The sequence below is a fragment of the Phyllostomus discolor genome, chromosome 10, assembly GCF_004126475.2.
Source record: "Phyllostomus discolor isolate MPI-MPIP mPhyDis1 chromosome 10, mPhyDis1.pri.v3, whole genome shotgun sequence".
In the NCBI taxonomy this organism is placed as follows: domain Eukaryota; kingdom Metazoa; phylum Chordata; class Mammalia; order Chiroptera; family Phyllostomidae; genus Phyllostomus; species Phyllostomus discolor.
In genome coordinates, this window is record NC_040912.2 from 6,045,600 (window position 1) to 6,064,134 (window position 18,535).

Here is an 18,535-nt window from a genome sequence, read left to right on the forward strand (position 1 = left end):
GCGTTGGACAGGCGTCATCCTCGGAGCCGAGCAGTTGTTGCTATTGCTCCCGGCCACCTTGCGTGTCGTGTGTTTGAAGCTGCTAAGTTGAGGGGTAACTTATTCCATAGCAATACACAACTGGTCTCCTTGGTGTTTGGGGAGTTCACTTATTTTGGAAGGGGAGGTTGCTGGTGTTCCCTGTACATAATATTATGAATCGAGCCTTGGGGCTTTGCATGGGGCATTGGCGACTCTTAAACCCTTTGCCTGGCTTCCTCTTACAAAACCTTACAGAACTCACATAGGTCCCAGTTCTTTTAAGATTCCTTCCCTGAGCCCCCGCCTTTGGGATAGGTATCTCCGCTACAGACTGACTCGGTGCCCTGGATCTCCCCGTCTGTATCTCTACGAGCGAACTTTCATTGAGCACTTACAATTCTGTGTGTAGCCTATCTTCTCAAATCCTCTCAGCCACCCAGTGAGATAGACAGGAGCTGTTAGCAGTCCATTTTATAAAGACACTGAGACACAGAGGGATTAAGGAAAGTCTTTGAGGTTACCGGCTGGGAAGTATCTGTCGTCTGTGCCCCTGTGGACGGTGGGCACCGCAGCTGCCTGATGTTCCCATCACAGGTTGGCACGTAATGTGCCCCCCCCCCTCTCTCATTATAGAGCTACAGGAACCTCAGTGTGAGACTCATTCCACTGCTCATGGGATTCTGGGGTTTACAACTCAAACTCAGAGAGTTACACTTGCTTGTGAGAACAGGGCTACCCAATCCAGGGCAGCCTGAGACCCCAGAGGCCGGAGCCAGACGATGCCCTCTGCCCGCATCCTCCCAGAGCCTCACCTGCCGGGCCGCACTGGAAGGGGAACCTGCAGGTGGGCAGGGAGCCCACGCTGTTCTATGTGGCCGCCGCTCCCCGGCGCAGCCAGGGCGGGGGCGTGTGCAGGTGCCTGTGCAGGGCCACGTGTCGTTTCAGTACTTATCTCCGAAACACTCATCCCGTGCTCTTCACTAGCTAGGCTTGACTCCCAGAAAAAGAGAAACAGGAGGGAAAGATGGCCACTACCATTTATTCTCCCTCCGCCCTCTTCCACTCCCCTTACCCCCTTTCCCTCTGGCAGTGCCCTACCATAGTCTGTGTCTGTTTTGTTTTTGTTGCTGCTGTTGTTTCCGCTGAATCCCTTCACCCAGCCCCTCCAATCCCCTCTCTTCTGAGGGCTGTCGGTCTGCTCCCCGTATCGGTGAGGCTGTTTCTAGTCTGTTTGTTAGCTTACTTTGTCCATTAGATTCCAGACATGAGTAAGATCATGGTTGTGGTCTTTCTCTGACTGGCTTATTTCACTCAGCCTAATAATGACGCTATTTTTCCTATCTGTTTCCATCAACAGTGAGCTGCCATTCCCTCCAAGTGACTTTGTATTATTTGAAAATAAGCTCTGTAGGTCTAACTCAGTTAAGGGTGCTAGAAAGGGGAACCCACTGTGCACATTGTCCCAGCGCTGCTGGGTGGGGACGGCTCGGAGGCAGACGGTGTAGCCAAGGCACCGAAGTGCTCCCTTTGTCGGCGGGAAGAACTGACGGATGTGGGAGGGATCCATGTCTCCTTCTCACGCCGGAGGTGGCTTAAAGGAACCCAACTGTAAGCCGCTTGTTGAAGCTAAGCCTTAAACTATCCCCAAAGCCAAAGTATGTGTGTTTACTAAATATACATTAAAAATGAGAACCAGAGGGCTTTCTCAATGCATAGAAACACACACACACAGAGTAATAACGTATAAAAATATTCCCCCCAAAAGAGTATACACATGGCAAGTATGACATAAAAACACTTGCAAAAACACTTTTATGTCACTGATAAAATCGGAAGAGATTTTGAAGCAATGAAATACTTGACTTAATACTCACCAGGTTTCCGATGCTCTTGACAAACTTGGGACATTTTTTCTTGGTAACTATCAAGCCTTCCCACATATGTGCACTTAAGGGACATTTGAGATCAGTTTCCTGAGAACATAAATGCTCGAGAGGAATAAGCAGGAGTTGAGGAGGGAGATCTTGATTTGCATGTTTCCTGGCTTCCATGCCTGGACTGTCTTGGGCGTCAGTCATGTTGCGTGGATACGGCGTGCAGTGTTTCGTGGGATATGACAAACATTCCTGTTTTGCCGGGGTCTCTAAAGCCTTTGTTCTTCGTGGCTGTGCCTTCTGGCTCTCATCGACCGAATTTACTAAGGAAGATGACGATGCGGAGGCTTCCGTGTGTGCGCTCAGGCCGTTTTTCATTTGCTCGCAACAGAATGCGCTCCCCTCACACCTGGGACAGTGCACTGGGGACCGGAGGGGCCCTGGGCGACCCACCGGACAGGATGCGTGACTCGTGCGGGGCTCGTACTCATCCACCCGCCTCTCTCGCTGACCTTTGCTCCTCCCCACGGTGCCGCTCGAGTCTATAGGGTAATAATCTGTCACCAGAGGAGATGCTGGGCCTGAGACACTGGTAAAGCTACCTCTTCCCTGATTGTGCACAGCGAGGAGTTTGCAAACCTCGCTATAGCACAATAAGCAAAAGCTAAAATATTTAACCAGGAAAACCTGGGTTGGTATCATTTCAAGGTCTAGCAAATAGCTAGGAAAAAAGCGATGCAGCTGCCTGACCGTCCTGGGCTCCAGCTGTGGGGGGCACATCTCCCTCAGTCCCCGCTGTCCTGCAGCGCCAGCTGCTGTCCACTGCTGCTAAAATCCTGCTGGGGGTGGTTCCACAGGCTGGCTGGGGCTTCCTGGAGGGCAGCGAGGAGGCCAGGATTCTCCCAGGCAGCTGCAACCCGTTTGTTCAGGTTGATCCGGGGACGCTGAGCTGGAGGAATGTGGGGCACATGGAGACCCCACTTCCTAAGGCTGCTGACCATTTCCTCAGCTCTCCTGCCCCTCCCTCACCATCTCCCCCACCACCCCGCACACCCCGTACTCCTCCAAGGAGATCAGAGTTCTACCACCCACCCCGGCCTGAGAACAGGGACTGGCTGGAGAACGGAACCCACTTCTACCATGACCTGTCCGACCCCAGGGGCTTCACGGTATTGGTAGAGCAGACACACCAATCAGATCTCCTGATTCCTAGAGTGAAGCCTTTCCCCTGCTTCGCTGGCTCATGTCAGAACTACCATCCCTTCCATTATTGTTCCAGGCTCAGGGGGTAGCAGACACACGCCCTCTGCCAGCAGGGTCCTTGTCCAACTCTTTACTGCGGAGGCCCAGTGCCCCACCCACTTTCCCAAACCCGGGCGTCCGTGACTGAGAAAAAGGCGGGCGAGTGGTGTGGGGGAGGGTTGTGTTGTTCTGTAAACTTTTAACGTGGCTCACAGGTTGCTCACCTACTCAACACAGCTCATAAATTCTGCCTCCCAGCTCACAAGCCACCTACCTGCTCATTCACTCTCTTGGCTTAACCTACTTTATGACTTTCATCCATTCTGCTTGTTTTTCCTGATGCCTGTAGTAGCATTGAATATTCTCAAGTCCTACAGCAAACACATAAAGAGAGAAACCTAGGGGAAAATAAAATTTTTAAAAAACAGAGAAAACATTTGACTATCGTGGCAGGAGGAACGGAAACCAAAACAGAGAGGAGCTGAGTCACAGTAATGGTGGTGTTTTGAGCAGAAAAAGGTGGGTGGCTCCCAGTAAGGGGTGACAATGAACTACCAGTCCCCCAAATCACAGGGTCTTCAGTATTGAAAACCCATGTCCCCTTCAGATGAACCTCAAAACCCCTCACGTTCTTCTATAACGTTGTTTTAAAATTAGAAATAAATTAAAGGTATATCTAAAGGCAAATCACATCAAAGCAACCATACCATTGAATGCACTTTCAAAGATCTTATTTATTTTTAGAGAGAGGGGAAGGGAGGGAGAAAGAAAGGGAGAGAAACATCCACGTGTGGTTGCCTCTCACGCACCCCCTACTGGGGACCTAGCCTGCAACCCAGGCATGTGCCCTGACTGGGAATCAAACCAGTGACCCTTTGGTTTGTAGGCCAGCACTCAATCCACTGAGCCACACCAGCCAGGGCTGGCTGCATTTTTTTCCAAAGGGCATATGGCCCTGCCTCCTGCAGGCTTCTCTCCCACAAGGGCCCTCCCCTGTCTCCTAAAGAGAATCTGGGTCTGGAGGCGGTTAGGGAAGGAAGAGCCACACTTCTGTCTCATTAACTAATTGAAAATGTATCTTTTTTTCAATTTTATTTTTCAATTAAAGTTGAGTATCAGAGGATCACATGGTAAAGTGGATAATTGAAAATGCATCTTTATTGTTTTCTCTGATTACCAAGTAGTACATTTATTATAACAATTCAACATTAAGTCACGATGTAGATTTCATCCACGCTGTAGCGTGTGCCAGCATTTTCTTCTTTCTGAAGGCTGAGTAGTATTCTGTTGTGTGTACACATTTTGTTTCTTGACACTCAAATTTAATGGGGCATTTTTGTGCTAAATCCGGCAACCCTATTCTGAAAACAGCCGTCTAGATTAGCTTTTTGTAGAAATTACAGCAGAAGAGATCTCATCCTGGAGGACATTTATCAAAGAAACAATAAGGGGACAGAGCCGGAAGCATCATCTTCTCTGACGTGGCACCAGCCGTGGCAATGCGGTTCAGTGAACCCTAACTCTGTCCACACCCTGCGTCGGCCGTGCTCGGGCTGCGGCCTGTGCAGGAGCTGCAGGGCGCCTGTGGGCCCTTTGAACTCCCAGGCCATGTTGCATACACATGCATCTCTCGTGGGGAAAGGAACCATAATTAGATTCTCAAAGGTGTCTGACACCCCCAAGGGGTGCAGGAGGCACCCCTTATTGGCTGAGGCCAGAGTTTTGAACTCAAGAGGGCATTTTTGCTGGGGGCTCAGGCAGTACTACTTTTCAGGCAATCCATTTCCTGACTGTCTAAACTCAAATATGGAGCAATAGCTCAGCAAACATGAAAGAGTGGGAAGCTGGCCCATCTCCTGAAACAGCCCTTCCCATTGAGGATGAGTATGGGCTGGCATGTGCTCTGCCTCTTCCACAGACGCCACGTGGGAACCAGGTCATCAGGGGTCCTGGTGTGTGTGAATTTTCTGACGATGGTTTACGTTAAGAGGCATATGCTTTAGATGCCAAAGCCCCTTAAACAGAGAGATTAAGAAAGAGAGAGTTAAGAGACAAAGAGCAATGAATGCCTAGGCAATGAATCATCTTACTACCTGTAGCAAACAAGTGACCGTTCTGAGAATCGCCACTTTATTTTTTCTCTAGAAATCCTTCTTCGATCTGCCAGCAGCCCTTACCGATGAGCTCGACTGGCCGCAGCTCTCTGGCGCCACGGGATTTCTCAACTCCACCAATGGGTACGTACACTCCCAAACCCTCACCGTTTCAGTAAATCAGTGTAAAACTAGAGCAGAAGATGGGGTTTGCCCCCAAGACGTTGAGACGTGAGTTGTTAGGAATTTCTTCCAGAACATGAGTGACACACAACGAACTCACCCCTGACACAGCCCACCACGTGGCAGATGGAATGCACATTATACTTGATCAGGGCGGGTAGGCGGGGAGCTTCCCACCATGGGGGGGCTCTGGAGTTACCCTCTGATGGAAAATACTCAGAACATCACTATATTTTCTCTGACTCGAGGGACAAAGACGTTTACTTGATTATTTACCCTCAGAAATTAATATTTATAAAGCCAATAGGCGAGTCTCAAGGCCCTGGAATCATGCTGGCGTGCACGCTCTAGACCTGAAGGAGGGGCGAGGCCTGGAACCCCGAGTGACACACGGCCTGATGTGCTCTGTGTGATGATGGGGTGCAGTCTCGGGGCCCGCGGACAGCCATTCCTCACGTGAGCACCCTACTTGTTATTTAACGGAGGGCACTGCCTACCGTGAATAATTTACCTGATGCTATCGTCACTCCTTTATTTTAAAAACAGTTAAATACTTGCTACCTAATCAGGCACATAGGCTATACACGTTTTAAAGTTAAATAAGGCTTGCCCCATCTCCACAGTCAAACCACATTCAAGCAGGACGGAGGAGATAAATGTGTAAACAATGCTACTACACTATAAATGCGCCAAAAGACAGCTCCCAACCCAGAGCCACGGGGTTCACAGGCGAAAGCATTCACGGAAAGACCAACAGCCCCTCCTTTTGGTTGCGTTAGGTGAGGGGCCCACACCCTCAAGGATTTAGGAGAGCACGGTGAGAAAAGAGAGCAGAGAGAGAGAGAGAGAGAGGGAGAGAAGAAACTAGCAAAGGTAACCAACCCTCAGGAAATCGCATTCGTACTTATGCAGAAATCAGCTGCGCATAGAGGGCACACAGAGGAGATGTGTTTTCCAGACTGGGTGTAGGTTTTCAAGTCTAATCAGGTAAAAAATTAGGCTACTGCTTGTCATTCGTGCAATAACACTAGCGGTCCCCACGGCAGTGATGGCGAGGAGCGAGCTTCGCGGGGCATTCATGGCGTGCCGCGCTGCACTGATTGACTGAGTGTCACGTGAGAGTGGTGTCTCCTCTCATCCCTCCGTGAGGTCGGTGGCATAGCTCCCTGCTTTTCTCAGCTGAGGAGTCTGAGGCTGGAGCAGACGAATTAAGAAACTTGGCTGTGGTGGCACATGCGTAAGCAGTAGGCTGCGTCGCCATGGAACCCGGCGTCGCGTGGGACCAGACAGTACCTGGGTGAGCCAGGGGCCTCCGAGCCCACAGCGCGCACCCGGTTCGGTGCGTTTTCATTCTGCCTGCAGAGCGCAGCTCCCTGCAGCCAGCGTCCCTCTGCTGGAGAGTGTGGCCTCGGGGGGGGGGGAGGAATGACTGAGTGCCCGAGAGACCCTCCCCAGGGGGGGACAAGTGGCATGTGTTGGTTCAGATGTCCATTGTGTGTGACTCCTTCCTAAGGTCCCCACACTCACAGTGGTCTGGGGACCTCAGAGTCCCACCCTCAGCCCATCTGTCCTGACCTGCCATTGTCAGGGTCGCCTCCATCGCATCCAGAGACAGCCCGGCAAAAGCAGCCTTCTGGAAGAGAGAGACTCTTTAGTCTCCCCCGTCAACATTCTGATTGAGAAAATAATATTTAAGTGCCCTCCGCCCAGCCCAGCTCTGTATCAAAGACCCAGGAGTTTCCCTCCATCAAGGCTTTATGCCATACACCATCGTTATGAATGAGAGATGGTCAAGTTTACTGTATCTTCAATGGCGTTTACATTTATATATGAACCCTCCAAAGCTCAACCACCTTTCTGCCTAAAGCCTCACGAGTTGCCGTGGGGGTGTTTAAAGTTACCTGCCAAGCCGTTTAAACCTGCACTGGAGTCACAGGAAGAGCGCCAGTGAAATCCATCCCCCGGGCCCAGCGACCCCGGTGAACACTGGGTTTCCCGTCCCTCCCCCTACAGCGCACAAGGAGCAACAGTTGTCCCGCATCTCAGTCTAATTTTCCTCAAAATCCTGCGCAGGCTTAGCTCCTGCTCCCAGCAGCCTCTGTTCAGTCAAGTTTAGTTTTGTCTCGGGTGGCAGGGAGAGCCAGACTCCCTCTTCCTTCCTGCGTCTGTTCTGTCCTCAGACCAGGGGGTCCCTCCCTTCTCGACATGAAACCCCGCCAGCCTTGCAGGCCTGCCCCAGCTCCCACGTCCATCCTATCGGAGCCCAGCAGGCAGACGGATCTCCCTTAGAGGGAGGGCAGTGGGCACGAACGGGGAAGGAAGGGTGGCCAGCCTTCTGACACGTTGGGTTTCTAACTCTCTGTAGAATGGAGAACGTTCTCTATCCTCTATTCTATAGAGAATTCTGTAGAGAGTGCCATGACCTCTCTATGAAGAGAGGTTCTGACATCGGCTCACAAAGGAAGTGACCATCTAAGTGGCTCATGCGAACGTCCCCTCCGCCCTGAGCCAGTCTGTGCCGCCTCAGGGTCTTCCAAGAGCGTTAGGACCTGCGTCACTATTCACAGACGGCTCACAGCCTGCCCGAGCCACTGGTTCAGCGTGGACTCCAGCAGCATCCTCATCCGATGTGTTTCTAAGAAGGTGCCCAGCCCAGCTGGCCCCTCGGAGGGGCCTGCAGGGGCCTTTCTCTCGGGGTGTCTGTGGGGCCCCCAGGGATCCAGTTCTCCCGCCCCAAGTGTTTTTTGCCACCTGCGTCTGAGGACTGTGCCTGTGTTCTGTGCCGCTCAGCTGCAGTGGACGACTGTATTCGGCTCCTTCTGATAGAGAAGTGTCCGGCATCTGAGTGGCAGTGCCCCCCCATAGCAGCACGACACCCCCATAAGCCACCGTGGTGTACCCCTCAGGGCGGCAGTTCCTGTTCAACTATCTCTCATGCAAATTTTACCTGCAGGTCATGGACGTTAGGCCCATCTCCTTCCTCAAAGTACAAAGAGTTCTAAACTGGGTAGAAAAGTATGAAAGAGGGATTAGCATACGATGGGAGTTCTCCTCTGGTGGGATCAGGGGAAAGGAAACAGCATGGACCTTCTTAGAAGCGGCATTTGCGGGGAGTGTGGGCCCCTCCGTGGGCACTTGAAGCGCAGTCCCTGTGAGTTCAAATGCTGGGTAACGTGAGGTAGAACTTGCGGCTTTCCCTCGTCGACGGGACTTCCAGAAAGTACGTGCTGTTATCTGAGTCGGCCACAGGCTTTTGGTATCACCGATGTTCTTTGGAAAATGGACCTTTGGAAGATAAAAGGTGAAGTCTGGTAGAGAAAAGGGCTGCTTGCCTTTCTTTCCTCTGTGGTACCCACCCCTCCTCAAAGCGGGGTATCTGCTTATAAGATGCGTGCCACATCGTTGACATCGCGTGCATGCATGAAAAGATAAATATAACCTCTTTGTTTTATGCCCTTTGACACCTTAACAAAGTCTGTTCTCTCGACTCTGTGGTTTCAGAAAATTCAAAAAGCAATAACTCAAAATCATGTTTCTGCTCTGCTCCCAGTGTGATTCAGAAAGTAATTTTCGTCCAAGACAAGATAACTAAATACATACCTATGTGAGGCCAGTAGCTTGGGGGCTAGAGCCCTGGAATCAGGAAGGAAAACTATAGGTGAAAAGAAAAAAATATGCTTTAAGATTAAAAAGAGCACTTCATGTTCAGATCACCTTGAATAGCAATTACGTAACAGGAAAATCTTTTTTAGGTTAAAGAAGCTAAGGCCCAGTAGAAGGATGAGACACAGTCATACCCAAACCTCAGGAAGTAAGGATGTCGCGTTTAAAAGCAGCGCCTCCCACCCTCTGTGAGTCGGTGCGGTGGATTGGGAGGCAAACTGTGTTCACAGGCACAGTGGCCTCAGGCAGGACATTTAGCGTCCCCAGAGCTCATTGACATGGTGAAGTTGAGTTGTACCTGGGGATCTCTTACGTTCTCTCCAATGTTCAAGCTCAGCAGTTACAGGACAACCTGATGTTCAAGTCCACATCCTGCGTTATGGTGCTGCTGGATTTAAAACCATAGGAGGAAACTGTGGGCGGGGAGAGATCTTGCTTCTCCCCAGCAAATGTGCTTCTCCCCAGCCCTTAGCTAGCTCTAGCTGTCCCTTGAGACAAGACATGGCTAATGTTATGGGCCAGAGCTAGAAACATTCTAGGAACCATGTTTCTTCAGGGCCAGAGTCACTGTGCTATAATGAGCTCATGCCTAGTGAGCCCTGCTTTGCACGGCCAGCCGTCAACCACAGCGGTGCTCCGGTGTTGCCTGTTATGCGTGCTGTTTCCCCCGAGCGAACCCCAGAGAGGGGGACAGGTGACTCCGAATCCTCCACAAGACCACCTGGCCCCAACCACATCTAACTGAGCATTTGTTGGTGGCCAAATCCCCTTTTCCTGAAAGTGGGGCCAAGAGTTGGTCCGGTCGGGGCAGCTCTGCAGGCTGGGGCTAAAGGATAGAGAGGGTGAAGCTGGAGAGCAGCGGGGGCTGGGAGAAAAAACAGGGCAAATCTCAGAGATTAAAGAAAGAAAAGGAAAAAGAGAGGAAGGGAGGGAAGGAAGGAAGGAAGGAAGGAAGGAAGGAAGCTGATGTTACCCAGAAGCGAGGAAAGCCAAAACAGCCCAAAGCAACGACCAAAGTGACCACACCGAGCTGGGGAGAGTCGAGGGCAAACCAGTGAGCCCACCTAAGTGGCTGTAAACCAGATGGAATTGTCTAGAGCACATTTTGCTCCCGCTACGCCTGGATTAAATTGGCTATTTTGGGCCAGAAACATAGCAAATGCTTAGAGCGAAAGAGACCAAGCCACTGTTAGAAGTGGCACAGCGCCGCTGTGCAAGGACCTTTAAACACACGCCTCTGACGAGCTGTGTCCCAGAATCCGAGAGTTAAAGGTTGGCTCTTCTCTCCGACCCCACCGGCATTGTATGAGAGAACAATTTTGGAAAGCAGTGTATGACTGCAAACCAAGTCACTTGGGGAATTAAACACAGAAAATTGGAGGGAAGGGATTTGCAGCTAGGAGTTGCTAACCTAATTTCATGTGTTTTTTTTTAAGACATGTAACTACTAAACACTAATGAGCTTAATAACCTTATTAAATCCATTATTCAAAAATTACATGTGATATAATCGCCGATGATTAGCCATCTTATAATTAGACTTTGCAAAACACATAATCAGCCGGAGAGTTGGCCTTTCGAAGTTGGAGGCGGCTGATAAGAGGGGAGACTGTCCCCATCGGTGATTCTCCAAGCGTGGGCCACTGGCAAACACTGAAGTATGTAAAGGAAAAAGCCGAAATCCTCCCCAGTGTTACCCCTTTTCCCAGAAGAAACGTCTGTTATCCATTTAGTGCGATTTTGCCCAGTCCTTCCCCACATGACCATGTGCATCTATCTGCACGTAGAGCAGTAAGTGCTTTGCTGGACTTTTGCCCTACATGACATCACACTGTGCTTAAACACACTGTCAATCAACGCTTCGCCCTCACAGTTCTTCCCAAAGTGCTTTCCCCTCTCGCGTTATCCTGCATACTGCATAGTGAGGTGGTGTCATTCTCCTGTGGGTGGACAGCCCGTGAAATTCCAAACCCTCGGTATTCCCTGCTGCGGTGCGCAGCCTCCAGTGCGCTTCCTGGTCCTCGTGAGGATGTCTGTAGAAAAACATCGCTGGGTCCGAGCATATCTATGTTCTGATTTTTCGTAACCCCTCCGAAATGGCCACACCACTTTATCTTCTTGCACATAGCACGTGAGAATGCTTATTTCCCACGCCCTTGCCAGTGCTGGATATTGTCCACCTTCTTCAGCTGTTTTTCCAATCTAACAGTATTTTATGGTTGTTCTAATCTGGGCATCTCGGGACTTTCGCCTCCTCCTGGTCTTCAGTGCTCAGCACTCAGGGCAGGGGCCAGTCCCTCTGCGTAGTCTCTCCACGCAAACTCCCATCTGACCGCGCGGCTCTGTCCTGTGCTCCCGGGGTGCTCCTCCACGGCCAGTGGCAGCTCACTCGTCGTGAGTGTTTGCTCGCCGTCTCCCCGCCCCACCTGCCCCCACCCGCCCAGACTCTGAACTCCCAAGTGCCTGACTCGGATCTGCAGTCCCAGCCCCAGGCACGTCCCATGGCGCCATCGTAGGTGCTCCGTGAAGGAACCGCTGAAGTTCTTGGTGACATCCCTTTGCGCTTGTAGAATGCTTTGCAATGCGCAGGCCTCCTCCCCTTGCATTCCCTTGCCTCAGTCAGATCAGATTTGCAGGAGTTCACATCTCAGGGACAACTGCAGGCGCAGGGGAAGAAGAGCATAGACAGCACAAATTGAATCACCGGGGCAGGATGCACTGCGTATAAAAATCAATTGGTGTAACTTCCACCCTCGGCCTTGACCTCCAAGGGTGTCCTGTCATAAAGGTTCTACAGGAAATTAGGAAAACTCATGAAAATGGTAAAATAACCTCACAGTCAGAAAACTAGAGAAAATAAATTTAAAGTACATTTATCAATCCAGTAGCCAGGTAGAAAGAGTATAACAAAGGAGAGATCTGCTAACAAGTGAATATAGTCGATTATAGGTAAATCAAGCCTCAGTATGAATATAATATTGCAATCTAAATTGATCAAAGGAAATAAAAAGCTTCCAAATTTCCCCGGAGGAATTCTTGCAACCAACCGCACCTGAGATGTTAGGCCATCTCAAACCTTAGTGCTCAAGGACAGATCGCATAGCTAACTCAGCCAAACGCTAGCCCCACGGGAGGGTAAAGGGTATTATTAAACACATTTTAAAAGAGCCTCCGCGATCAAACAAATTTCTGAAGTACTCATTTCAATAAAGGAAAACAAATTTGTTCAGTGTCAGCTTTATCAGAGCCTTGAATAAGCCAAAACCCTTTGTATATCTCCAAAGTATAATATGAAATATTTCCTAAACGAATTTGACCGCAGAACTTGTGGATTCTGTGCATGTGTGTGTTTTCTGATAACGATGCAGCTCAAGAAACCGGCGTTTCAGAGCGCCCTGTGAGAGATGCTGTTCAGATTATTAACACAATTATCTCTGCCACGAATGAGCTTCTCCGATTTGTCGGCACCCACGGCCTCAAGTCCCTGTCTTCATCCCAGTTTAACATACACCCTGACACAGAGGCCTGGACTCCAGCCAGAGGCTGAGACGAGCCAGCCTGGAGGGCGTTAGCACTGCTCCAGGCTCAGAGAAGGGCGGAGGAAGGGATCTTAGTGGGAGGTGAACTTAACAGGTAAGAAACCTGCTCTGAGCATAGCAGCTCATGAATTATTGAACACCATGCCTGGGAAGTCTGCGTCCTTGTACAATTCTGCTGCTGCAGACGCAAAATCTATCGTGCCGTCTGGCTAATCTTCTCACGTCTGAGCTCCCTGGACTTCTCTGCAGCTGTCCTCACCCCTGCACGCACCCCTGCTTAATTAGCCCGCTGCCAATCTCTCTGAACGCACAACAAGCCATATTCTGCATGTTTATCTCTCTCTGAGGCTGCAGTCGGGGCTGGTCGGCAATGCAGTGAACTAGAGGTTGCACAGGGCTCTGGGATGTGGCCAGGAGCGATGGACTGGAGGGAATTTTTTGAAGTTCTTCAGTGCATTTCCTTGGCCCCGTGCCGGCCTGACCTCCATCCCCACCAGAAAGGAAACTATCTACCCTTCTCTTAAAACCTTCTAGTAGCAGTCCCTGGAGAAAGCTGGCCTAATCTCTATGTTATCCGATTTTATCCTAACCCACGCCCCTGCCCGAACCCCTCACAGCAAATATTACCACCTGTCTCTCGCTCGCCCGGCTGCTAGCCTTCCGAGCCCCAGTTGGTTTTGTGATGGATTCCCTGAGATTCAACATCACAGGACCTCAGAATTCATACCCACACTAGCTGTGCCTTAGAGAGAGAGTCAGCAACAGCCTCAGGAAATTCACCAGGACGTGATACCACGCTCTTGCTCGAAAAACATTGGTTTATCCCCAAACCTCCGACAGGCTGGGCCTTCTGAGAAGCTGCTTGGTTGCCTCTCTCCACGTAGGATCTTCTTCAAGAAGAAGTGACTTTTTCACTTCTAAGTGAAAAAGGTGACTTTTTCAGTTCTAAGTCAACCCCTTCAGTCTGTCTGCATTACTCTTGAGGCTCCTTTTCAGTTTTATTCTTTCTTTACTTTGTTTTTCTTTCAGTCAGAGTGAAATCCAGGGGTGGTGGGGAGGGTATTAAGAGTCTCTCAAAGAAAGTGTTTTTCTGTGTGTGTTACCTGGGCCCGTGTTGGGAAAACCAGCTAGGAGCCATTCTGTCTGAGGCTTACCTATGTGGAATTTGGTTGCTCAGAAGCAAAATCTGAGAGCAGCATGCCCTCGCATGGAATGCTGTACTTCCCGGGCCCTCCAGTAGATGGAGCTGATGAAACCGGGGATTTCACCTGACGTATTTGCAATTCCGTTTCCGTTGCTGACATCACCAGTACCTTGCGCATGGTTGGGGGGTGGGAAGGTGAGGACAAGAACTTTCAATACCCCTCCTCTGCACCCCTCAGATGACAGGGCAAAAGCCACCGGCTCACCTGTTAGCCCGTGGGACTGGGTTTTCAGGCGCAACCGAGGAAAAGGGGAGACACAGAACAATCACACCCGGAACCTGAGTGTGACTAAGGACAGGGGAGCGAGGGCAAAGGGATTCCAAACCGGAGTGGCCATCAGGGTTACCCTTACAGAGCACAGCGTCCTCAGTTCATCCCAGCAATTCAAGGGCAGCTGACCCCATGGACAGCTAAGTCTCTATTAAGCAATCTTCTCGATGTGTAGGCATCTCAGGGTATTGTCTTATCAGCTTCTCAAAACATCATATTGATCTCCCTGTCTTCTCAGGATTTCTGAGTACGCCCGGACAAATTCAATCACTAGGATTTATAGGAGAGATGTGAGGTGGGGATGAAAGAAAAGCGTATCTTTGATGACGTGAAATACTATCTAGTGCCTGTAGAAAAAGTTAATCCCAAAAGTATTGGTCTCTCTCTGGCCAGAAATGTTCATGAAACTATTCGTCTATGATAAAGATAATTCTATTCTTGTAATGAAAGGCGCGACTCTCTGTATCCATAATATTAAGAGCCACACTAGCTGCGCGTCACGAGCAGGCCATGAGCAACACAATATTTCAGTGCATAAATTTTGGTTTTTGGAAGTATCAAAAATAACGTATGGCTAAATGTTGGGAACAATTACTTTCCCAAAGGAAAATAGCCCCTCGCTACCGACCGTGAAATTATTTTAGTGTTGAATTCAGACCTAATATCCATTTCCCATCTTTTTTTTTTTTTTTTCAAAACAGAATAAAATAGTCAAGGCAGTGGGCATCCACAGGCGGGGTACAGAGTGTTCAGCTGAGGCTTCTGGGTAAGACAGCAGACTGAGAGAGCAGTTGCTTCGCCCCCTTGAGAAACCGCACTAAGATGACAGCAAATGAGCTTGCCCAGGAGGACAGAGAGAGCAGGAAGGGCTAAAATGTTGTAAGCCAGAAAGCGGAGGGCCCCGTGGTACCTGACTCTGTGGACTCAGGAACGGTGCGTCCCAAGCTGCTGGGAGGGAAGGCCGAGAGGCCCCCGTATTTACGCAGCAGGACCCCCCAAAGCTTTGGGAGCTGCCTACATATGGCATCTCCAGAAAAGAGGGGAGGCTCAGCACAGGAGGACTGGGTGAGCGGTGGCGGAAGGGGCGGTGAGATCCTCAGAACTCTTCCCGACTGTCCTCCAGGGGGCAGCACCACCGCTCTGGGATGGGGCAGCACCACCGCTCTGGGATGGGGCAGACAGAGGCTTCTTCCCCGAAGGGCTGAAACGGAGGGCCGCTGGACTGGGAGACACCAGATGTATGTGCGGGGAGCATCCTGCTAACACACATTCGTGCTGACCTTGAGGACCACCCACCCGCAGCCCAGAGTGCGGGTAACCCAGCTGGAGGCAGGGAGACCTCTGCCTGGGGAACCTGTGCCTCCCAAGAGGAGAGCCCCCCCCCCCCACAAAGACCCAGACAGCAGGAGGTCCCCGAGAAAGGCCCAGCCAGCCAATAGCAAGGACCAGAGTAGTAAGTCACATTCAGGGACTCCCTTTCCCATCAACTTTTGCGTTTTCAATCAGGTTCCACTTTTCAATGTAAAGCCAGCAAACAGCCCAAGATCGTAGATATTTGAGGGGAGCCTTGAATGTTAAAGACAACATAAAAACAAAGAGGAAAAAACAACTTGAAGGAAATAGACTATAGCTTTTGTTTACTAAGGGGAAATTTTTTTTAGAACTCTAGTTAATATCCTACTTATAAAAACAGCCAACGCTGATAGCTTCAAAAAGATAAGAGAAGATATTTCATTGATGTAGCAGGAACATGATGCTGAAATTAAAGACATATTCAAAGAACAAGAAAGACTACTTGGAAAGTATACTAGAGGCACAAGATGATTTTCACGGAAGGGCTGAAAGACAAAGTGGAGAATATTAGCCGGAAAACAGAGGAAAAGACAAAGGTGTGGAAAATAGGACAGAAACACCAGGAAAATTAGAGACCAGTCTAGGTGACCCAATATCCAAACAGAAGAAGTTCTAAGAAAAAAGGAAGGGAGAAAAGGTCAACGGAGTCATTGAAGAACATCTCTCAGAACTTAGTGACATGAATTTTAGGCTACAAGCATCCATCCAATGTCCAGCACTATGAATGAAAACAGAGCCACACCAAGCCTGTCCTGGTGACATTCCGGAACGCCCGGAACAGGATGCTGCTACAGACTCTCAAAGGACCGAAGCACAGATCGGTTCTGACCGCAACACGGGGAGGCCAGGGCCCCAGGGACGGAGTCCTTCCAACTTCTGAGGGAAAATGACCTTTATCTAGAATTCTGTAACCCTCTGTTCTGGTTATCTAGAATCATGTAACCAAGTCCTTCCAGCTTCAGTGGCGCATAACAACCACCATTTTTACTGCATCTCCCAATGTGGGGGGCCGGGAACTCAGCCAGCACTTGGCCGGCCAGTTCATCCTGTCCACGTGACACTGTTCACGGTCACTCAGTGGTACTCTCCTGGTGGCTGGACTGGGGGGTCCCAGACGGCTGCCCTCACATCGCTGGTGCCTGGGAAGGGGCAACCCAAGGGCTGGGCTTAGCAGGGTCCCTCTCCCTTTCCAAGTAGGGACTTTTGTAAAATAGCTTTAACTTTCGAGCAGTTTGAGGCTTACAGAAAAACTGAGCAGAAAGTACAAAGAGTTCTCTTACTCCCCCCCCCCCCTCCTCCTCAATGTCCTCTGTGATGAACATGGTGCATCACTATGGGCCCTTTGTTATAAATGAGGAGCCAATATTGGCACGTTGTTCTTAGCCAATGTCCACAGTTTACACTGGGGTCGCTCTTTGTGTTGAACCTTCTACGGGTTTTGACGAACGCATAATGACACAGACCCACCACTCCAGCGTCGTGCGGGTTAGTGACACTGCCCTACACACCCCGTCGGGCTCCCCCTGTTGATTCCTCCTTCTCCCTCTCCCGAAGCCCCCAGAAATCTCCGGTCTTTTCCTGTCTCCATGGCTTTGCCTTTTCCGTAACGTCACAGAGTTGGAATCCTAGAGTATGTAGCCTTTACAGATTGGCTTTTCTCACTTATCAATAGGCATCTAAGGTTTCTCCATGTCTTTTCACTGTTTGATAGCCCATTTCCTTTTATTCCGAATAACAGTCCATGGGACGGATGTACCGCACTTTGTGTATCCATCCGCCCATAAAAGGGCACCTTCGCTGCTTCCACTGTGTGGCCTTTGCACGTGGCGTCTCAGTAGGGCAGCCAGCTTCTCACGTGGGTATCAGGGCTCTAAGGGGCCAAAGTTGACGGGTACCTTAAAAAGCCAGGCCACAGCTGGCACAGTGTCGCTTCCACCACACCCTTTTGTCCTTGCTAGAATGTCAAGAACACAAGGGCAGAGGTCTCTGGGGTTTTTTTATTTACCAATATGACCCAGGTGCGTAGAACGTGCCTGGAACATAGTCAGACTCCATGAACATCACTCAAGTAAAATGAACTTAATTTTTTAGAACTATATGCATGAGTAGCTTTGATTTTTACAAAATAAAATGAATTATTCACCTCAAAACTCTACGGCAACACAAAATCCCATACTTACAATGTTGCTCAGACATTTTACTCTTCTATTAAGACACGTTGTCATAAGTTTTCTCTGACTTCAAAAAGAATAAACTTCCACTGCATCCCGGACATCCAAGCCTGATATGTGCTTACCTTCCTGGGGCACAGAGACAGGTGGCAAACCCTGTAATGTGAGTGAGACTCTCCTAACACTGAAAAGTCAATGGTGATTTATGTAAGGTTATGAGAGATGAACTTATTATAACGAAAAAGACACAACACGTTTAAGGAGTGATAAAATACTTTTGAGTTTAACTATTATTCACTAGTTTATACCTAGTCTTGTTTCAGAAAGGATTTTAGAAAGCCTATAAAATTATAGAGAACATAACATTAAATTGCATTTAAGATAAATTAAAGCTCGGCGAACGAAGATAGAAAAATCAAAGGCAGAACAAAGAGGAACCAAGAAAATGACTTAAAATACGTGTAACTATAGCCTGATGCTGGTCACAGATTTGTCTCTAAAGCCTGTGTCCCTTCATATTAGATTGGGCTACAAGGAACAGAGAGACTCAACATACGGGTGGTTTAAATAATGTAACACATGCGTTTATTTCCTTCAAAAGGACGAGTTCAGAGATGTGAAATCCGAGTATGGTATGGAAGCTGAAGTTCGCTGGTCCTTGGGGGTCTAGAGTCTGTCCACCTCACCCCCTGCCTTTCCAGTGTAGATCTCATCCCTACAGTCTAAAATCGCAGCATTCCTACTCTGGGCAGCAGAACGGATAAACAGGACAGAGAAAGAGCAAAGAAATCTGCCAATTGTGTCTTGAGAAACACTCCCAGAAACTGCTACTGAATAATTCCACTTCCACCACATTACCCGGAACTTAGTGAAGGGGCCCCTCCTAGCTGCAAGGGAAGCTGGGAAAGCAATCATCATTCT

At 49.6% G+C, this 18,535-nt stretch overlaps 1 protein-coding gene across 1 annotated transcript in view; it reads left to right on the plus strand.

Annotated features, from left to right (window-relative positions):
- AOAH (acyloxyacyl hydrolase) overlaps positions 1-18,535 on the plus strand; it is a 126,413-nt gene that overhangs the window by 63,064 nt on the left and 44,814 nt on the right. Inside the window, exon 12 of the mRNA XM_036010406.1 lies at positions 5,283-5,374. Coding sequence (XP_035866299.1) covers positions 5,283-5,374 — 92 coding nt within the window. The remainder of the gene's footprint in view (positions 1-5,282; positions 5,375-18,535) is intronic.